Source organism: Coturnix japonica, chromosome 2 (genome assembly GCF_054131305.1).
Source record: "Coturnix japonica strain WE chromosome 2, WE-NBRP24, whole genome shotgun sequence".
Classification (NCBI taxonomy): Eukaryota; Metazoa; Chordata; class Aves; order Galliformes; family Phasianidae; genus Coturnix; species Coturnix japonica.
The window spans coordinates 101,595,573-101,617,947 of record NC_140664.1 but is presented as its reverse complement, the minus strand read 5'-3'; the positions used below and the strand labels follow the sequence as shown (position 1 = coordinate 101,617,947).

The following is a 22,375-nucleotide window of genomic DNA, read 5'->3' as shown; positions in this document are numbered from 1 at the left end:
ACTCAGGTGTAAGGTAGTGATACAAGCTATCAACTTCAAACACACTAAAGAGCTGGCGTGCTGAATAAAACCACCTATTCCCATCTTGTTATAATGAAGCACTCAGGTCCACTGCTCACAGATAACCAGATGATGTCCAAGGATATGAACTACCATAAGTAAAAACATCAGTATTTCAAACTGTCTTGGGTACAGAGAACTGAGCGTAGTCTGTGTGGTCAGCAGAACGTGACAAAAACAATCCTGCATGATCCAGAGAAACCCTTGAACCCAACACTTGTAACATTAATAAATGACACAGACAACAGAAGCGAAGTGAACATGATTACAATTGACATCAGATCTTTTACCACTTGTCATTTCTGAAGAATCAGAACATGGACACCAAGTGATACATAGCTAGAAGCTCGTTTTATTTCTGTTTCTTCTCTGGCTTCTTGTCTTTCTTGGTGGTCTTCTTCTGGAGCTTCTTAATTTCATGTTTAATGATCCTGTTTCTCTGTAAAAACAACCAAAAATTACTATTAATCACATGGAAACTACAACAGTTCCAAAGTATCATTCCTTAACTTCAGTTCTAAGCTTTCAGATTCTGCCCTTTCCAGTAACAAACCTTTGCTAATCTGACTGTATTTTAATAAGTCAAAAGATTTACCATGTATTACATTGTCAAATTCCACTTAAAACTGATCTACCAAGCAGCAAACATCACTCAGGTTGATAATGCAGATGTCCAAGTATTCCACGTGTAAGGAGTTTATTACAGAATGAAACATTAACTGCATCCAACAGAGAACGTCTCATTTCAGCAGCAGGGAACTCCTCAGTTATAACTCAGAATATTGACACACAGACCACGTGAATTCGTGTCTGATCAATTCAAGGCATCCCACTATTTTCTGTCACTCTATAAGCCAAGCCAACTATAAAAGCAAGACTAGTAAGGATTTCCACGTGACTCTACTGTTTAAAAGCACTAACCCTGTAAAGAAACCACACTGAAGCACTTACCATTTTCTTTGCCTTCATAACCTTGTAACGATCGAAGTCAGTCATTTTGGCTTTCTGTTTGAAAAGAATCAGTCATGAGGCTGTGCTACATAGCCATGCAAGTCATACAATTCAGCACTTCACAATGTTCCATAATTAACTCTGACTTCCCCCCATCCCCAGACTGGATCTAGGTACACATCTTCACTGCAGAGGACCTCAATGGGACATGTATCACAAGCAGAAGCAAGTATGAAGCGCATTAGACATCCAGTCAAACCTCATACCTTTTCTCTGGCTTCAATCTTCTTTGCCCATCGTGTTGCTGCCCACTTTTCATTTATGTTCTCCTTCTCCCAGGCACGACGCACACACTTCTGGCGAGCGCTGTATTAAAAGAGCCAAGTAGTTATATTGATCTGTACAAAAAGTACACTTTGATGGCATCTCATCACATTTCACACAAGGGAAGATCATCCTTCTGCGTTCCTTCAGATGCAGAAACCAACCCTTCAGTTTTAGGCAATTATACCACACAGATGTATGTGGCATTCAAATTTTGTTATGTGTAACGCTTTGCTAGGACTCAGTCTGAGAGTGATTTCCAGCCAGCAATGCTTCTCAATCAGAAAAGCAGCAATTTTTGCTTCTAAGCCACCAAATCACAGAATGACCCGGGTTGGAAGGGACCTCAAGGATCATGTAGTTCCAACCCCCCTGCCTGGCAGGGCCACCAAACATACACCTTTACTAGATCAGGTTGCCCAGGGCCCCGTCCAACCTGGCCTTGAACACCTCCAAGGACGGGGCATCCACAACCTCCCTGGGCAGCCTGTTCCAGGGCCTAACCACTCTCCTAGTGAAGAAGTTCACCAAAGCTCAGATAACTACTAAACTGGAGAGAGTGGGGTCAGTTCAGTCTCCTAAAACTCCATGCAGCTCTGCAGAGAGGGAATGCATTTAATGCCTGAAAGTGACATGAGTGCCCAGGTCAGGTCACATCCCAAATATAACTCCTGAGCAGCAGTTATCAACCAATGGTGATAAATGAAACCTACCCACATTCAGCCGTTATAACATGGTCTGCCCAATTTCAGCTGCATACGCATTAATGTATTGACAAAGTTGTATGAAAATCTCTCATCAGATCACATAACTCAGACAGCAAGTGACAGTATGTTTTATAGAGGCAAATAGATAAATAAATAAAAATCAAACAACCCACCTATGCGGGAACTTGATAACAAAGTCAGTCAGCTGCATGCACTTGAAGGGCATGGCCTGTCTCCTGACACCGCTGCAGGGGCCATCCACTAGCGCCTGAAAAAGTGAGTTATTGTTTAAAATGGTTTCTTTTCCATCATATTCCACTTAGTTTCCTAATCATTTAGGAACTTCACTTTGATATCAATACTTCAAATCAAGATACGTGTTATTCAGACAAAACCAGAAATGAGATCTGATGCACATTACCCAAACCCTATAGGCTCATCTTCATCTTTGGGAAAAAAAAAAATTTGAAAAACACACCCAAATAAGATCTTTTTTTGGGTCTTCAGGATAGAGGGATCTTTACATATAGTGAAAAGAACCTGTTTGTTCTTTTCTTTCATTTACTTCAAGCGTGCATCAAGTGCCATTCCATTCAGAGGTTTCAGACTCCAAGTGGATTTACTCAGCCACTTCTTTTCTCAGGAAAGATGGGAGAGGGCAACATACAGCTTGCTACCAAAAGTTTAAAATACAGTAACTGCTGTTTAATCCCATCTGTGTCAAATGCTTACTCCCTTGAATAACCTGGCAGCAAATTCCCTTTAAGCTCTATCTACGAGGCCTGATTCAAGCCGTTCACAGATAACGAAGACAACAAAATCACAGTGCTTTGGGCTGACCCTGTTCTGGTCGATCACATCCACGATGGCCACCAACTTGCCAGCATGGCGCCCGAAGGAGACGAAGGCAATTCTGCCGATCTCGACGAAGCGTTTGAACACCTATGGGCACAAAGATTGCTACGAGTCAGCACTCAAGGCTCCGCAAGCAGCAACCCCGTACCCCCCCACTGCCTACAAACCCCAGCCCCGCAGCCACCCATTCCAACCCCCCTGATGTAAAGCGGTAGAGCCGCTTGGCGAGGCCGAAGCACCCTTTAAACCCCACACACCCCAAAGCGCCCCTCATAAACCCCCCTCCCACACCAATCGCGGCCCAGCGGCCACGCGTGCCCCGCTCCGACTCGTATCATGCGGCCTGCTCCCTTCCCAGCCCAAAGCCCGGCCCAAAGCCCAGCCCCGCCGCAGGGTGAGGAGCAGGGAGGCCTCCACCGATCGCCTCAACCAAGCAGGAAAGATACGGGGAGGCCCCGCCGGCTCCAGGCCCCGCTGTCGGCGCCGCGGCCGCACGCCCGCACCATGATGGCCGCCCGCGAGCAGAAAGGGAAGGGCGGGACGCGAGCAGGGCGGAAGCCGCCCTCCAGCTTCTACTGCGCATGTGCGGAGGCGGGATTGCGATCGTCCAATTGCCTACCACATGAATGCCTCAGAATCATGGATTAATGGATAAAAATTCATGTGTATCTGACAGAAAGAGACCATTAAAACATGAATAAGCACTCCACCATAGCACAGATTCCTTAGTGCCTCTTATCTCCTTTATTCGTTCTTCTTTCCAGCACTTTTCACCTGTCTTTATGGTTTTCAAATAAGCACTCCACCGTATCACAGATTCCTTAGTGCCTCTTATCTCCTTGATTCGTTCTTCTTTCCAGCACTTTTCACCTGTCTTTATGTTTTCCAATATAAAGTTCTACATAACTCTATAGGATGATGACTTTTATTGGTCAGTTTCACCCGTCATTAACTATGTTTTTCAACTATAAAGTTCTACATAACCCTATAGGATGATGACTTTTGTTGGTCAGTCTTTAGGTAAGGTTTTTCATTCTGGAGTAAATACATATTCCACGTGGCTGATGACCTTCTGATTACGTGACACAATACACAAGTAAACAAGGAAGAAAAGACACAGCAGTGCCAGGACAGTGAGGAAGACGAGGAGCCCAGCAAACAAGGGAGGTTTCAGAGGTAACTGGATCAGCTTGCCTTCCGCTGGAATCATGTTGGTGAGGCTTAGCATGTAACCAAGTGACCATGCTATGCTGCTGTTTCCAACCTGAAATACAGATAAAAGAGTCCTATTCCCGGGTACTTTTCAGACAAAGAAAAGAGCTGAACTGCTGTTGCTGGCAACTCTCAAGTTATCAAGGAAAACTGCCTTTTTTTTTGAGGGTGCTAATAAAACTGATCACAAGGATGGGTGATATACAAGCAGACAGCCAGTTGTTATGGGATTTTACGTGGATGAAACAAAGAATCAGCACTATTGCAAACTCTTAGGATTGCTCTCCCGTTGTAGCCAAATCCTAGGACGTTCTTTAATTCAAGTAAATAAAAACAGTCCAACTGACATGAACAAAGAGGAGGCTAGGGTAAATTTAATGTTAACGAACAACTTTAAGCAGTCCTACTGGTTGTAGGAGACTACAAGGATCTATAATATTTGGTCATTTCTATAGTTGTGTATATTGTAATACCTTTTGTTTAAATAATATAGAAAAAGCTACAGCAACAAGAACTGAAATACAGCAGATTCAGCAAAGCAGTAAGATGGACTATGTTGACTTTTCATTCATAAAAGAGGGAAAACCTCTCATCGTGGGGTTCAGAACATTTGCAAATCATCTAGTTCTACACAAATCTTAGTATTGTGTTAAGGTTCTTAAGCTTTGGCTAACTAAAAGCAAATATTCTTTTATAGCATGGGCTAGAAAAAAACACCCACGCTTCTCAGTATGTACTCTTGGAAGCAACTGTGCTGTTATCTCTGGGGTAGCTAGTCATGATAGATGTGACTAGTTTTAGTTCTTTGAGGGGCAGATCTGATTAAGAGAATGTAGTCTTTCTTTTGGACTTTCACAATTACCCCGGCGCAACCTGTAGGTAGCAAATAAGCCTTTTGTGTTTACATCTTGCTCAGTATTTTTGTAGTCTTGGCTAAATACAGAAAAATATTGCTGGGTTTGGCTGCTCCCACCTGCAGGGGGCAACAAAACGTATGTTAAAAAAATAAAGGTGCACTCCTTGCAGGTCCAGATTAAGATCCCAGAGTAAGCTTTGCTTATTGCCTGGTAGAAGGGCTAAATCTGATTTGATTCTTTAGTACACCAGTGGTAGAGTCTGAGTATTCAGAAAACATGACTTGTGATTACTTATGATTTCTCAGTGAAAGCTTGTCAGCATGCCTTGCATTTAAAACCTCCCTGCATGAAGATCAACAACTATTCATTTATTGTTTTTGCATGCAAGTGCCAACACATTTCCAGACTTAATGGAGATCAAGAGACAACCCAGGACAAGGTTTTGCAGTAACAGAGAGGAAAGGATGCAGTCACAGAGCAGTGCAAGGACTATATTTCCTGATGTAACAGCCAGGCTTACATAGTGGGCCGTGCCTTCTGAACTGAATGCAAGGATTTCTTAGCAGCAGCTTTAGAATGAATGTATACCACTTCATCCCAAGTATTCTAGCTTTTAGGAGGAAAATCAGAGGCCAGGGAAGAGAGTAGTGTAGGTATTACACAAACATGGTTGTAAGCCTGTCTGCCACATCCAAGCCAACACTCCATGAGTGTAAATTCTTATTCCAGAAAACCAGATTACAGAACAGGTGGATGGGCCATATGAGGATGACAGCTGCCCTAGTTGCTTCATCTTCTGACTACAAACCATCTCTGCCCATTTGCCCAAGGTTCTGGCAGCAGACAGAAAGGTTGGAGTTCTCCTGTTCAGCCCATCAGCGTTAGCTCAATGACCCTGACTGGAGAAGAGTTTCAGGCCTTAAGTGAGCCAGTACTTTAACTGGGGCAAGGTTAAAAATAGTATTATTTGATATCTGACTTATTGTTAATGCTTTTAAAGAATGTAGCCAGCATCACCAAGTAATGTTGTGGCCTCTGGAACCAGACTGAAATTGGTACTGAGATTTGAAAAGTGGCTTTGTTTTCTGCTTGTCATTTGACAATCATCTATAAAGGCTGCTTACAACCAGAATATTTTTGTAGGCTGCTGCATCTCTTGTTTTCTTCTAGACATCTTTGAGTTAAAATTTATGAAGAATGATTATTACTCACCTCCTTTTGAAAGTGTATCTGTGGCCAATTCCCTGCATCAAAGTTGTAGCCATGTACAAGCAAGTAATAAATAAAATTGGCTGAAAAACAGTAGGATCTAGCATATATTTCTTCAGCTTTAGGTAGCATCAACTGGAGCTAAAAGCACATTAAAAAAAAAAAAAAAAAGTAAATTATAAAATGAATTCATTTACCAAAAAGAAAACCAAAAAACAAGAGACCTGAAAGCAAACCAATCAGAATACTTTGGCTTCTAATTAAAATGCGTTAGAAAAAGCAAGTAAAATTGTGTACAACTAGAAAGAGATTTAGAGTGAAAACACCCTGACATTGAGACAGCTTACATGGTTAAAAATAAACAAAATAAACATAAAACTGCACATAAAAGATCAAGGATGTTATGGTTGCTAAATTTTCCACGTCATCTTTATGGTGGGCTTAAAACTGTGGTAGTAACCCACTGCCACAGATCTCTTTAAGAGGATCACCAAGTGCACCTTGTGTGTGGCAGTCAGCTTTCAAGCTACAATGATGGTAAATTACAGTAGGAAATGCAGCAAACTGAATGCAAAACAATGAGATAGTTTGGTAATCTGAGGTACTTTCCTTCAATTTGATACAGGTCCATCCATTTATCCTGTGTTCACACAAACAGCTGAGATCAGAACAGAGCATGAGGAATATTACAGGATTAGAAAAACACAGTTAAACCTCGATCAGATAAAGATGCTTGCAGGTTACAGAGTATGTTTTATCACAGGACTGGTCTCTGGATGTCAATTTTGACCCAAGATGCTCATTTTGAAGATGAGCATCAGCTGGAATTCAAAGACACAAGCAAAGTGCTTTGAACTCCCAGTTCCAAGCCCCATTAGTTACAAGACGAACAGGATCAGTGTATCACAGAATACTCTAAACATCCAAGACAGATTAAGTAAACTGGAAAATGAAAAACTCCTGGATGAAAAGGTCATAGTATGCCAGTTAGGGCCAATTTGCTTTAGTAATTTTAACAGTTTTTTATCTTTTCCTCATATGAACTCTGTAGAGATAGTGAAAAATCTATTTGCCTTCCACCAGTACAAGTTCTGCACAGCCAAAGTTAGCTCCCATTTAAGTCAAATTATGGCTATACTGCATCAGCTCTGCTGGACTGTACACTTGCTGATAAATGTAGAATACAACTGTTTGCTGTTAAATGCTTTGAATATATCATGATACTGCTGACAGTGTGTGAGATCGAAGTGTGTTGTCAATAATTACCTAGCTAAGTCTTGTCTTAAAGATTAAACTGGCCTGTTTTATCAGCCTTCTAAATGCTTCCGTCGTGGCAATCTCCAATTCCCTGGAATGAATAAATTTACACGAAGTATAAGGGTTGCTCTGAAAGTAATGCCTCTGATTTGAAGCATGGTAGGAAAACAAATGTTAATATTGATATAGACCTGAAAAGTTGTGAGTACTCAAACAGTCCATTTTCAAAGGCACACTTACCTGGGCCCAAGTTTTTGAACAGAAAGACCACATACTTGAATTGAAGTCAGCTAGAGAAAAGTGCCCAGACAAATTCAAAGCATTAATTGTATAGTAGAATCCTGAGAAAGCCTGTAGAAAAGGAGCAGATGAAAGGTCTGTTACTTTCAGAACTACTGAAATCAAAAGCAAGGAAGTTCAGAAAGAAATGCTGATTTGGAAACATACCACAAAATTCCCTTTAACTTTTGGTTGATGGATTCCATTAAATGGACAGTCCTCCTGGTTTCTGCAAGTAGTGAAGTTAAACAATAATGAAACCATCTCCTGACACAGACCTGGGTCTCCTGTTCCACGGAAGATTATGGATTGGTTTGGGTAGTAGTTTGTTGGTCTCAGAGACTGTGTACAAAGGCTGCCACTGAAGTACTTCACTGTTAATGCAGTCTCGTAATTCTGAGGGTAACATGGATTATCCACAGTGGAATTGGTGCTTGATTTCTGAAGAAAAACAAAGACTACTCAAAAGCAAGAAAGACCTCATGTGATGAGAACTACAGAAACCTTTTCAATCCACATACACGTGTTCTTGTTCTCTGCCATGGCTGAACACTGTAATTCATATGGACTCTTTTCCTCAAAATCATCATTAGCAAAATCAGCAAAACCCTTACAGAACCCACTGAGGTTTTTTTTTGTCTAATGATACAAAACTCAATATTTAACACGTATGAAGACCTTTGAAACCTAAGTGCTTTTTGGCCACAGCAACACAAGCTTTTACTGGGGTCTCCAAACTCCACCAAAGGGAAGAGACAACCCCAAGAACCTGCTTAGACAATTACTGAACAGCTGCAAGAGCAGCATAGCAAACAGTCTTAAACAGACCTGGAGCAACAATGCTAAAAGCCTTTTCTCAGCTTCATCTCTCCCGTAACACTGGAAGCTGTGAGTGTAGACATTGTAGTCATAACCATATAACTTCACTTGCATGGTGTTATTGAAGCTCTCCTGAGAGTCCTCTGGGATAAAAGAAATTTGAGTGGAAGCTCCTCCAAGATCCAGTGCACCCGTGGTCTCTTTTCTGTATGGATGGACCCATGTCCTCCACAGGTTTTTCTACACATAAAAATAAAAACAAAGCTTATTAGAAATACCATCTGATTGTTCTCCCTTCAAGCTCTTCTACTTTTAATGTAATTCTCTTAGATTTCCCCTCCCTCTTTGTCCTTCACTCTTTCCCAAAGTTCTTGGCTCTAAGGAAAACATGCAGATGTTGTTTTTAGGTAAGTGAGAAGTCCTCCCACAGGGCAAGGAGTCTGAAAGATGGAAAAAGTAATACAGCACAGCTTTGAACACCAAGGACAGCACAATAATCAAAGCACTGGACTAACCTGATCAATATCTATACTAGAATGCAGGAAATTGAAGTCTGGGTACCTGGGAGATCTGAATAGAATTAGCATTCAAATTTACTTGCTTCAAGGCAAGATAAATTGTTAAAGGAATAAAATACTATGAGATCACACAGAAAAAGAGAACGAAAGTAGAGTAAAATAGAAGTCAGAGGAATGTGAACGCCTAATCTGTACATGTCCTTCACTGAAAATGCAGTGGCAATAAATCTGATCCACCCAATTGGCATTTTTCCTTGTTATCCAAAACATCCCCCAGATTCTGCATTTGATCTACACAGTCACTGTGCATATATATATACCCTTTCTGCGTTAATAATTCTGTCCATATGTACTGCAGTATAATTTACTATGAACAATGATGTCGATGTAAACATAAGAAAGGAAAAGAAACATGGGCTAACAAACATACTTATGAAAAAAAAATCTACAGTGATAGATTCCCCTTAAGAGCCTATGGGAGAATTTCACTCCTATCTCCAGCCTTGTCACAAGAATAGTGATAAGCTTCTTGCTCCTACTCATAATAATCCACGCTTTAGTCTTCACACAACCCTAAACTAAACTGGCTTCAAAATGTCTAGCACTCTCTATGGTGGTCCTCATGAATCTGTCATATGGAAATTGAGATATTTGTTATTAAAATTCATGCTGTAGGAGACTGACATCACTTCATGAAGTCATTTTTGTTGCATAAAATAAGAAAAACCATGCTAGAACATGTGATTCTACTATGTAGTTTTCTTAGTAGGAACCAATAGCACATTCACCATGAAGTATCACTTGGAGCACCAACTCCTGCTTACTGATTTCCATGACTGATCAGGAACCATTCTATCAAGACAGTGAACAATACTCAGAGGTCTGGTTGGAATTCTTTTCAGCCTATCAAGACTATCTGGAAGAACTGCAATAAATGCTGTATTTTTCAGTTAAGACAAATGAGCTACCGTTGCCAAACAGTTTGGAAACTCCTAAGCTGTGTAGACTTTTCATCAGTAGGGTTGCAAAGACAGCAACTACCTGCAGAAGCCACAGGTGGAAACATCCATAATTGGCACCACTGTCAAGATAGTCAACACCCATCACATTTTAAAATACTAATGCATTTAAGAGTGATGAAATTTCTGTTTCTACGTGTGGCATTGATGTCATTTATGGAAGATCCACTGATCTACAGTTTTACCTTTCCCAGGTCAGATTCCTGTCACATCTTCCCATCTATGCTTCCTTTGTTCAATTACTACCACAAGACCCCGTTATGTGCTTCACTGTGAAATGAAAATTATAGCTATGATGTTTTAGCAGGCATTTCCTCTCAAACCTCTCATTTACAAGAAAGAGAACAGTGAAAAGCATGCATTATTTTTTTTTCCACACACCTCTAAGAAATTGCCCATTAAATAGTTGGCTGTTATCCATCCATACACCCCTTCCTCTGGCCCAGTTATGATATGCGCACCCCTAAATCGAAAAGGTTGTGCTCTGAAGTAGTTTTGAATGCTTGCAAGGACTTCGTTGGCTGCTGTTTCATTTTGCAACCTAAGCAATTCACAAAACATGAGACACTGAGCATCTGGAAAGGCAATTTCATGTTTAATCTTCACTGCCTAGCAGCTCAAGAAAAGCCTTACAATCACCTAATAAAAACTGACATTGTTTTTGCCTAAAGGGGATGCTTATTATAGGGAACAGCCAAACACCCAGCATCATCGCAGCAAGCAACTCACCCACTATATACCAACTTCACTCTTTATCATACAAGTTCATAAGTATTTTGTCTCAAACATACTCTTCTTTTAGTGAACTGAACACTTACATATCTCTTGGCTAAAACAGTCCTGAAATCTTTCTTTTCATTCTGCTTAGTCAGAGACCAAACATAAAAAAGTTCATGCCACAGCTGAAGCCATAGACAGACCCCAAAAACCACATTACATCACATTCACACTAAGGAAACTGCAATGCCTAGCTTTTTTGCTGCCCTCAGATATGCACAAACATCAGTTTAGTGATGCATTGGATTTTAAGACAGCTTTGAAAAAGCAAATTAAAATTCTGCCTTCTGCAGAATAAGGCAAGGATTTATTTCCAAAGTGGTGCAAGAGAGGATTTTTATATAGCCATGCTTTCCCTATTTAAAAAAATAAAATAAAATAATTGAATTCAATTGACTGGGCTCCATTTCCTTTTGAAACAACCAATTTCCATTGGACAGAAAGGTGCCCAGTGCCTTTTTCACACTCTTTCTTCACAGGCTGCTATACCAACACACATGCAGAGGAGTTCAAACTTCCACTGTACCTCAGTAGTCGCATGCCAGCTGTAGCCCCAAGATAAATTGAAGTGCTCTTATGTAGATGAACTGGGATTCTCTCCTTGACTTTATTCAGGCACTCATCAAGGGGTTTTGCAAGAGCTCCTGTGTTACGCTCATAACTGGATATACCAGGACCTAAAAGAAAGTAAGTAGATTGACTGCACTGTTTTGCCAAGTACAAAATAACCTAATTAAGCAAATAGTTGTTACGACAAAGAGTTTCCCTCTTCCCTCATGTAGTTGCAAACAATAGAGTGTTCCTTAATAAATTTCATTCCTTACTAAATTCCCTAGCTGAGGAAGTGGCACACAGAGAAATCCAGGAAAGCAGAGGAGCAACTTCTGCTCTACACCATCAGCAGCTGTTGTTGCATCACACTCCCCCATACACTCTCCTGGGACAAGAGCCTCTACTCCTCAGCGTTCAGATCAGGCAGAGCAGGTCACAGGGCAGTAACTATCCATTCTAGACAGCCTGCTTTGCTGATGATTAGAGCCCGATCAGGACAGACTACCTGCACTGCATTGAAAGGTTTTGATCTGGGGATTGCTCAAGCAGACATGGCAGAGTTACCTAACAAAAGATGAAATGAAATTACAAGAACACCTCAGAAGTTACAAATCAGTTGATTGTTTGACTTTCAAGTTCAGTATGTACAAGTCTACCTCTTGATGGGGCACAATTTAAGTGTCCAGACACTTTTGACACTGCACTCAACTTACCTGAGGAACACAACACATGAACCCTCTGTCTCCTCCAGAGCAGAGGCACCCAAGACTAGAGCAGTAAAACATTCTGATTTTACACACTGAATGATGAGAAGTACTGCGGTTGACTCTGGTTAAGGCCCAGTGGGACCTGAAAAGCTCAAAGCAATTTGGACTCCTCTGTTTCACAATATTTTTTTTACCCAGTTAAAGTCACAAAATACTTCCGTGTTCGTTTTAGAGCAGACTAGGAACTGCCACTTTCTCACTGCAGAGTGAGAAAACTGCACAGTGTACCCCCTGCCCCAGCAAGCAGGCTGCCACTCTTGCAACCTGTAAATGACACATCATCAGGCACATGACAGTACGTTTCTTCACATTACACATTTGTTTTCCTTCCTTTGTTGCTCTAAAATTATCCATATGCTTAATTATGATGACAGAAAGATTGGTGCTGTTGAGAAACTGTTCCCTCCTACTCATTTCATAGTCACTTATGAACCTCTGAAGCTACACCTCTGTCAGGTGTGTGAAATTTTGGTATCTTTGAAAACTTAGCCAAAGGTCACTGACATTTCTTATGAAGAAATCCACAGCCAACTGCTAGAGCAGTTGTTTTACTGTTTTACTTGATAATTTATTACTCTCCCTTGCTATCTAGAATTGACAGGCTCTTCCAGTTCACTTTCTTGATGCCTTTCATAATTCCCCCTCTTTTGTCCCTTTCAAAGTAATCACAGAATAATTCCAGATGAACTGCATAAGCCCCATTTCTCTAGGAAACCTGACTCAATCCACATTAGTATTTTTTAAACATAGTTAACGCTTTTGGAAACTAAAAACTACTTTTTCAGACTCCAGTGGCATAATTGACATCCATTTTTGCCCTCATCAATGCCAAACATCTAACCAGGGCTAAATTTCCAGTTCTTTCCTGAGATTTCTTATTCCACAATATTTTTAGATATATTTTATATGTTTCTTTTGAAAAAAATTATTTCAGGGTATTGTAAGCATTGTAAAGGAACTGACTCTGTAATTGAATTCTGTTTGCATCACTGATACACTGCAGTGGAGTAAACCAAGTTTAGCTATAATTTTCTCTCTGTTGGAAAACAGCACACCCTACTATAGCAACAGTTGGAGGACTGATGTTGACAGACACAGACACGGTCTTAACAGTTCTTGCTCTTCAGTACTGAAATTGAAAGAAAAACACAAAACAAAACTGGAAAGAGAAACAGTATAAGCCTCCAAATAACCTTTTCCCAGAGGCTACAAAGAAGTAAGGAACTGCTGTCTGAGCTCACCTTTCACATCACACTTGAAGGTTTGGCTCACTACTCCTGTATCATTTTCTTTTTCCGCTGGCCATTCATAGACATAGACTGTAGTCCGCGAAGATCCAGCATCAAGGACTATTCCATACTGTGGAGAAAAAGGTAATAGATTAAATCAAGAGACAAACAGTGGCATCTTGAACACCTATATGAGCTGTACATTCTCAAATAATCAAACTAAAGTGTTTGAAAGTATATGCACGGTGTATTTACAAGAAATATATTAATTCTCATGTTAGGTACTTAGACAAGAATCTAGCAGAAGAGCACAGAATAAATCTGGGTGTAAAAGAAACAGCACACTATATATCCTCAGTAATAAATTCAGTGAAAATGGAAAACACTCGTCTCCTTTCAGCATCAGGTTGAAAATCCATGCTTGACACATAGATAGCACTGTGAATTGCTTTCCCATTACCCCAGACACTGGACACTGATGGGTTTGATACCAGAGCACAGGCTTTAGATTCAGGGTTACACAGAGAATCTATGAAGACACAAACGAGGTAGAAGTGTATAATCCACAGATAGAATGATGAAACAAGTCTGGTTCTTTTCTATTTGTGCAGTAAAAGTACTCTTTTGTGTGCTTAGGCAGTCCACTGCCTAATCTGGCTCTGAAAATAGTCTGTGCCAGAGCGTGAGGCTTGTTTTGCTTTTCCTCTTTGTTATCCCAAAAAATAAGTTTAGCTGCTCCCTCTTCAAAATCATCCAACTGGTAGGAATTGCGTAGTATAGGGTTCATTTCTCAGTCAACATTTTTTCTTTTAAAAAAGACAGAAGGAGCTTGACAATACTGAAAAATGAGAGCCTCCATCTGGTTGCAAAACAGTAAAAGCAGCTGGAGCAGGCTAATTTATTTCATCACGCAGCCTCCCTTGGATGCTCCAAATCTCCAAGAAAGATCACTGCTTCAGGTGACACACCATTCAGTCTCTGTACCTCATTAGTTCTCAGCTTTCCACTGTAATTCTACAAGCTCCTGTTCCCCCAAGAATTATCAGTGGTATCAGTCTCTATAGTCCCTGGTCTGTTTCCCAGAGGACTGCTAGATAATGAAAATTCCATTCATGTTTACTCAGATGATATTTAACCTGATCAACTACAAGGTGAAAGGTTCCACAGATACCATCAATCCTCTGTGCTGTCAGGTTCCATTCAAGCACTGTTTTAGTAAAGACACTTTAAGTGTATTCCCCTTCCTCAAAAGACAGATGAGCACTACAGACACATAATACAGTAATGGTAAATTTACTCAAGAGCAATTAATTAAATCTGGTCACGGCTCGGAGTGCCAAGCAGAAGCTTTTAACTTAGCTGTTCTTAGTGTTGTCATGCCCAAGTGGAGCTGGGAGATAATGGAAGTATTTCTACCTCAGCAAACTGTGAAGCTTTTAGACCCATTTCCATCCTCCTGCTGCAGTATTTACCTCCACTTCCCAGCATACTTCCTGAAGAACAGATTTGCAACCCAAAGAGTAGCAGTACAATTATCCGAACAAATGTGTAGCTAACAATTTTATCTTCTCCTTCTCTCCCTCACACTTCTCCTATACAGCCTCTTGTTTTCTTCACTAATATATATATATAAGAGACTATTGGATATATTTCAGGGTAACTCCTGAAGCTCCTTAGATTTTTGTGTGGTCCTGTGTGGAGCCAGGATTTAGGCCCCTTCCAACACAGGATATTCTAAGATTCTATGATAAGGCCATTTAGAAAAAGGAAGGCTTTTTCCATCATTTTATCACCATCTTCAATTTTCATCAACCACAGACTTCAAGACTCTGCCATTTCCAGGCTCCATCACATCAACTAAGTACTGCAGAGCTCCACAATGACATGCCAAGGTCCTTGCTCTGTTCCTGAAGAATCACCTCTTGCAAGTGCTTTAATAATTTACTGAGAACTATTCAGTAACTCTGGAATCAGACACAAAACCCTCCATGTAAACTGCAGCTTTCTGCACAATCAGGCTTACAGCCCCAAAAGAAATCCAAAGCCAAGGCATCTAGCAGAGGAACTGCCAAACCTCCTCTAGAACCAGCCATGAAATTGCTGTGACACAGGAAGCAGACCTCCACAAATAAACCACCTCCAGATAATCCAGGTGGGTCTGATATTTCCTTGAAGATTAACGTATACAGCTTTGTCATTATGAATAGAAACTAATGTCAGACACAAGTAATGCTGTATTTTAGATACTTGTCCTTAGCTTATATATCAGTGCAGTTTTGCTTTGAGCGAAAGCTGTTAGGATGTAGAACTGCTCCGAGCAGAGATTTAGGTCAAACAGGAAGTAGTAACAGGAAGTTTTATTAGCATATTGCTATTACTGCGTGAACAACCCAGGTAAATATGTAGAGGGAAAGGTAGAAGTGACTTCAAAGAAGTATCTGACAAATTGTATATGCTCGTGGCTATAAGAAAAGCAAAAAACTTTTATTAAATATCAATTCCAAATACCATTCTCCTTCCCTACCTATTCCATATCTATTATTATTACTTATCTATTCCTCACCTACTTACCTTAAGGCCTGGGGAAAGAATCTTTTGCTGATTTATCTGAACCACTGCAATAGCAATGATAAGAATTACACTTAGAAGAAGGAACACTTGGGCAACAACACTCGGCGTTCTGGTTAGCATCCTGAAACAACAAAAAGGCAACACTTAAATAGTATGAAAGGATTCAGTGACTGTGTGCAGTACCTGAAGTTCTGAATCAGTTAAGACTCCCCCAAAAAAATCTCATTTTCTCAACTAGATTAGGCTACATGAAAACTCTATATTCTGCTTAAGAACTGCCTGTCATTTTGCTATCACCAACTTGCCACTGTCTGGAAGAGGCGTATGTACATTGCCGTATTCAAGATGCATGAGTTCACCCAAGCAGCAAGTTTGCTCATTTCCCACGGTGTCTACATGTAGATGCGTGTTGACTATCCCCCAGTGCCTCAGCAAACAAGGCCAAAGGGCAGGCTGAGACTAGCACACACTCAACAATCCCACACACACCTGAAACCAAGATACAACCGCAGCCATGTAGGCACAGCAATAGCAGCCGCTGAATAAAGCTGTACGTTCCTACCAGAGATGCAAGATCATGGTCTGTACTAGATTCATGTTGCTTTAGCAAGAAACAAAGGAAGTTTTAAGAGCACTAAAGTAGGCATCTTGTAACTGCTGATGTGTTCATGATTTAGATTAGTGGGTGAGTCCCACTGTACCTTCAGCACATTGCCTGTTTCCTTAGCTCCAACCAGAACTAGAGCTTCTCATGAGACATTCATCATATAGTTTTTTCCTGCTGGCAAAGAGGACAACTTCAGAGGGGAATAATCTGTAAATCCCAGTGTAAGCGATGGCCTTTGTGTCAGAAGGATGCCTTACACTCCACACCCTCTTGAATCTGTCACGCTGCTGCTATCTTATAATGTGAATTGTGCAAGACGTTTTATGGTTTTATGTATTCGGCTCAGATGTGTAAGGCTGTGCTTAACCTTACCTGGGCTCACACCAGCTGCACTTAGGCCAGGCAACACAGCGATACCAACTGCACTCACTGAAATCTGAAGAGACAGCAGAGAGGAAGGAGTTTGCTTTCTCCATAGTGTAAGCAGTTGTCATGTAAGCGCTTCATCAGTCCAACATCCCGCACTCGGAAGGAAAACGACACATCAGATTTGAACTAAGCACCAAAAGGCAGTTATTAAAGCCTCGCCCCGAAGCATGCAGCAGCATAAAGACGTACTTCCCACACCCATGTAAGCACTGTGGACCACACAGGAGCAGACGGGAGTATCATTTTTCCTACAGCTTTCTACCAGCAGAAGGAAGGCTGCCTGCCAACGAAAGCTGACCACAGCAAACCTCTTTGTGCCCACAATGTTCTCCACGTTTCCAGGTTAAAGACACAGCAGTTTGCTTACGGCAAGGACGGGGATGCAAGAGAAGCACCTATCTTCACTCTGTCACCGGAAAGACATGCGTACATTTATTTCAGAAGCAATCCACAGGTGATGGAAAGAAATAAGAAATAGAGAAAAACAAAAACAAGCCCACAACAACAGCCCTCGGTATTTTTTCAAACCTGCGGTGGAACCTGTGAGAAGAACGCTCGGGGTCTGCGGCAAACACATACACACACATATACACACATACACACACACACACACGGACGCTGAGCAGCGGGGCCGCCCCACCGCCCTCCCCCCAGCGGGCGGCTCTGGGAGGGAACCCGCCCCTCTGCGCGGCCGCCGCCCGGACGGAAAACGAAAGATTTGAGATGGAAAATCGCTGTGTATACGGCCGAATGGAGGAGATGCGTGTGCGAGGATGTCATGGCATAGCCCTCCCTATTCTGTAGTAGAGGTGTGTGTTCTCCGGTGGGCTCTTACAGTGTCAGAAGCTTTGCTAGTCTGAGATCAGCAGCATTTCCTCATCCACCAGGTGGGTCACCTGGTCACAGCAGGAGATGAAGCTGTTCAGGCAGGGGCAGCCAGCGCCTGTCTGACCTGCATGGTCTGCTACAGACACGGATCGCACTACAGCCTTCAGCTAGTTCTACAACCAACCTTTAACTGCGTATAAAGTGTAAGGTTTGCAAAGAAAGCAACACCCTACCCTCAAAAGGATTCAAATACTTCCATAAAAACAGACAGGATTCTTTTCTGCTCCATTTCCAAGAGCTGGTCTATTGTATATGCTGCTTTTCTTGCTACGTTTATTGCTGTGCTGAAGCTGCGATACCGACAAAAGTGATTTGGGCTGTAAAATCCCTCAGCTGCTCTTAATGTCCAGAATGCAGGTCTCTAGGCCTAGCATCTGTGGCGTGGTGGGTAACCAGTTTCTTCACCATTTCACAGAATCACAGAAGCATTAAGGTTGGACAAGACCACTGAGATTATCTAAAATGTCTGTCAACCCATCAGCACCGTACCACTAAACCATGTCACTCTTGCAAATTGCCAGGACAGTGATTCCACCACCTCCCTGAGCAGCCTGTTCCTTTGCATTACCACTTCTTCTGAGAAGAAATTTTTCCTAGTATCCAACCTGAACCTCCCTTTGGCACAACATAAAGCCATTACCTCTTGTCCTACTTGATCTTCTTTGTTTCCTAAAGTCTGCCTCTTTGGCTTTTCTTCATTCCTCAGCCCTACCCTTCATTTTATAGCTCCCTTGCTTCATCCCTTCTTCATTCTCAAGGCATAGATTAACCTTGCTGCCATTTTCCCAGCCTTCATCATGCTTACTGCATACACACTTCTCCATCATGATTTTCTTTGCTGTAATATCTTTCTTTCTCCCCTTCAAGTATCCTTGTTTTAATGCATTCGGTGTAACTGACTGTATTGATTTACTTTGCTTGGAGAGAATCTTTCTTAGGTATCCATTTAAAAATGACAAATGAGCTGGATAGCTGGCTGCCCCACAGAAAAGTTTATTTCTTCTGGTGGCACTGAGCACAAATGCGAAGTAAAATACAGTGACTGATATTGGAAGATTCACAGATAAATGCCAGTAGCTAAGATCAATAGCAAATCTCTAGAAACTAAAATACTGCAGGCATGAATAAAGCGTTCATGACAGATACATTCTGCAACACATTTATCAAATCACATCTACACAGGATACAGAGCAGTCACTGCTTCATTTCCCTGTACAGTGACAGTAGCAGAGGAGATGTATGATTATATATCTCAAGAGACAAAAGAACTGTATCTATTCCTTGTGAAATGCTCATACAGTATTAGATGCTGGAATATTAAGAAGCCTCAAAATATCCCCTGATGAGAGGCAGATAGAATGGAGAGAAATGTTATAAGATACTGGTGGCTGCAATTAATCTGTTTGGGTTTTTTTTTGCATGGTATCTCATCAGTTCACAGTAACAAGGTCCATCCCCCATTTCTTTGCATTCTTTGCAAGGTCCAATAAACAAAGGAATTCTCTAATTCATCCTAAGCCATGGGCATCCAACCTCTTGGTGCACCTGTAATACATTCAGTGAAGAGGAATTGTCTTGTGCTGCAAATATGTAGGTTGCTCTGAAAGTAACGCCTCCTGTTTACTTCCAAGGAAAGTACCACAGATACCAAGAGCAATGTAGCACCACTTAGCAGAGCAAATTCTCCTTCATCCTTGAAAATATTTGCTCACAAATCTACATATTGCCAAAAAGTGGTGACCTGACTAAGTTGTAACTGTGAGGCAAGGGATATTCCTCTTCTAGGATAGGTCTAGTAGAAAGACATGATTAGATTTTTTAAGTAGAATATCCAATTTCAATCTATACATTCCATTTGATAATTTGCAGGTGATGTATTTATGTTAACTAAAAGTGGAGTCACAGATATATCAAAACATTGATCACTGAATCATAGAATCATTAAGGTTGAAAAAGTCCTGTAAGATCATCTAGTCCAACAGTCCACCTACCACCACTGTTACCCACTAAACCACGTCCCTCATCTTTGTTGCCCATGCTGCTTCCATTGGTGTAGATGCACTTCAACAGAGCCATTGGCTTCACCCCCAGCTACAGCATCATTCCCTCAGGCTCATCTCCAGCAAGCTTCCTTTCATCCCCTTTTCCCTTCATACCTAGTTTAAAGCCTCCTCAATGAGCCCAACCAGTAGAAGGGTGTGATGCCCTTCAGCTCAACTTCATCTGTTGTACCAATCTTCCTGGAGACTTTCTTCCCAGGACTTTTCACCTGCATCGTAAAGACCTTCATTCATTAGCTTCTGTGCCCAAAGACCAATTTACCCAAATTATCCACTTGTGCTCATGTTCACCACTCTATTTCAAGATCAGCGGTGACATAAAAGTAACTCCTCTTGTCTAAAGTATCAGGAGCTGCTTTAATCACTTAAACCTTCCCAGGGACACTCTTCATGATCAAGTAAGTGCTCATGAGCCTGGACAAATTGTAGGCAACAGCAAAATAATCACACAATTAGGGCAGCAGATTGCTGGAACAGCAGAAATGCACAGCCTTTTGTCTATTTTGCCTGAGCCCTAGTTTTATAAAGCCAAACTAGCTGCTGCTTCTGCTGCAGGGGAGTCAACACTGGACAGTCATGCTGGACTGCTAGAAAAAGAGGAACTCTCCCACCCTCTTTGTGCTCTGTGCTCTATGGTTGAAAGCCAAACTCACAGAGATTTATAGCAAGTTTGTTTGAGATTTTTAACCATGCCTGCAAGCATAGGTTGTGACTTGACATCTATATTGTATTGTCGTACAATTGGCCACAGAAGGCTGATAAAGAAATACTGTACTTGTACAAGAAATTAACTTTTGTACTCAAATCTGCAACCTCCTGTGAATGGGGATATATTCCAGAAACTACTCAGTGGGAATTAATCCTTTCAAAATTGCTGTGTAAAAACCCTGCTCAACATGGAGTATTTCTGCAGGCTGACAACTCTAAATCAGTCATGTTGCATTTTTCTCAGGACAGAAGTAGTTGCTGACAAAATCAGGAGAATAGATACACTCCTCATGTTTTGAAGAAGTACTAAGTCCTTGTAGCAGCATTTCTATAATCTTTTTCTATTCATCCAGGATCAAATTGGCTGAGAAATTCTAAAATTCCTAGATAAAATCTTTTCCATTGCAATTTCACAGTCAGATTATCTCCTTGAGTATGAGATCTGTGGATGAAAAAATTCTATTACAATTCTTTCCATATCTACCTGCAATATTGTTATTCACTGATGCAATGCTTCACTAGACCTGACATAATATAACACGTTCTTTTTATTGCTTTCTGTACACCGACATTAAACCACAAGTGTTCGTGATCACTCATAGGCTCAGTGATGCAATTAAAGTCATTAAAGTCAGTTGTACAGAACAAAAATTCCATGGGAGAAAAGAGCCAGCACACGAAAGAGTGGAATAATCCCGGCAATACTGATGATAACAAACATTTCTATGTGCAGATTCACCATTACGTGGTGCCTGCTTGAAAACAGCCTGCACTAAAGATCTTGTTTGTTCACCAGATTAATAAATATATGCATCACCATTTCTGATTTTGGCAGATTGAAAACTGAGTTCTTACCCAGTAGCAGGGAGGTAACTTCTTGCTCTCTGCGTTACAAAGCTGGGCTGGGTGAAGGGCATGAGATGCAGGTTGATTGGTATATTCCTGCAGTCTTCACCCTGTTTTGTTACCTTTGTTTGCCTTTGCAGTTGCAGGCACAGTAGCATCTCTCCAGTTCATGACAGCAGTGGTAATTAACATGCTTGATGTGAAAAACACATTCAGTTCTGGTATATCTGTACATTTTCCTTATATTCAGCCTTTCTTTTTCATTCTCCTTGTTCTATTTGCTTGTGTGAGTTTCATCATGCGTGATGCATGAACACACTCTCAATGAAGCAGCAGCAAGCTCTCAACTTTCTTACACCAGCTATACATATATGCCCCATTGAGAACAAGCAGTAGTAGGGCTGAGAGTAGATGTCCATGCACAGCATATCCCCTGCACCATTAAAGGGAATGTGTTATGGGTGGGTTGCATTTAAACACATAGCAGCTCCTGTGATAACAGTGTCAGAGCCAACATGGGTTTGTCTGATGTTTCGGGGAATTGCATATTTATTTTTTCATATACCCACATACTCCATTTTGGTGCTGTTTGACTTTCGTTAAGGCATGTCACACACACTGTTCTAGCATTGGCTAGTTGGTGGGTTTATGATCCCACTCAGGGCAAAACCTCTGGTTTATGCTGGGGAGGTTTGTGCCTTAAGTCAGCACTGGGTGTAGTCATGAGTGACAAAGACAACGTAAAATACGTGTGGCAGCGATACTGCCTGCAGCTTGAGACTGCTGTGTCAGTCATAAGCAAGAGGCTATTGTCAGCCACAGAAGTCGTTGCACAGGGACAGTAAAGCCAGACACTTTAAAGGCAGATGATGTA

General features: G+C 41.3%; 2 protein-coding genes across 7 annotated transcripts; both read right to left on the bottom strand.

Annotated features, from left to right (window-relative positions):
* Positions 1-313: 313 nt before the first annotated feature.
* On the bottom strand, positions 314-3,428 carry RPL14 (ribosomal protein L14). Its single transcript, XM_015853997.3, has 6 exons — positions 3,401-3,428; positions 2,883-2,984; positions 2,216-2,310; positions 1,278-1,377; positions 1,012-1,065; positions 314-499 (listed from the first exon to the last, which is right to left on the bottom strand). The coding sequence occupies exons 1-6, from the start codon at positions 3,401-3,403 to the stop codon at positions 413-415; spliced, it is 441 nt and encodes a 146-aa protein (XP_015709483.1). The 5' UTR covers positions 3,404-3,428; the 3' UTR covers positions 314-412.
* Positions 3,429-3,618: 190 nt separating this feature from the next.
* ENTPD3 (ectonucleoside triphosphate diphosphohydrolase 3) lies at positions 3,619-17,626 on the bottom strand. 6 transcript variants are annotated; one of them, XR_014942937.1, is made up of 12 exons: positions 17,528-17,626; positions 17,189-17,405; positions 16,943-17,094; positions 15,964-16,084; positions 13,405-13,522; positions 11,371-11,521; positions 10,449-10,608; positions 8,643-8,770; positions 7,880-8,152; positions 7,673-7,783; positions 6,179-6,316; positions 3,619-4,161 (listed from the first exon to the last, which is right to left on the bottom strand). XR_014942937.1 is itself a non-coding variant. In XM_085538299.1 (12 exons), exons 3-12 carry the CDS (start codon positions 17,062-17,064, stop codon positions 3,928-3,930), a joined length of 1,659 nt encoding a protein of 552 aa, XP_085394425.1. In that variant the 5' UTR covers positions 17,065-17,094; positions 17,189-17,405; positions 17,528-17,626; the 3' UTR covers positions 3,619-3,927. The 6 variants fall into 6 exon arrangements, 5 of the variants coding, with proteins under 5 accessions (XP_085394425.1, XP_085394427.1, XP_085394429.1 ...); XM_085538299.1 differs by having other exon boundaries at positions 8,540-8,770; XM_085538301.1 differs by having other exon boundaries at positions 8,540-8,770; positions 17,367-17,405.
* Positions 17,627-22,375: the final 4,749 nt, after the last annotated feature.

Bases quoted from the DNA above. Each gene is read 5' to 3' on its own strand.
- RPL14 (XM_015853997.3), bottom strand. The intron at 2,311-2,882 runs GTCAGCCCAAAG...TCACTTTTTCAG, and splicing joins ATGTGATCGACCAGAACAGG to GCGCTAGTGGATGGCCCCTG. The intron at 1,378-2,215 runs GTGGGTTGTTTG...CTTTTAATACAG, and splicing joins GTTATCAAGTTCCCGCATAG to CGCTCGCCAGAAGTGTGTGC.
- ENTPD3 (XM_085538299.1), bottom strand. From the start codon at position 17,064: ATGACAACTGCTTACACTATGGAGAAAGCAAACTCCTTCCTCTCTGCT. The intron at 10,609-11,370 runs GTACAGTGGAAG...TGAATTGCTTAG, and splicing joins GCTGGCATGCGACTACTGAG to GTTGCAAAATGAAACAGCAG. The intron at 8,771-10,448 runs GTGTGTGGAAAA...TTTTATGTGTAG, and splicing joins TAATGGGCAATTTCTTAGAG to AAAAACCTGTGGAGGACATG.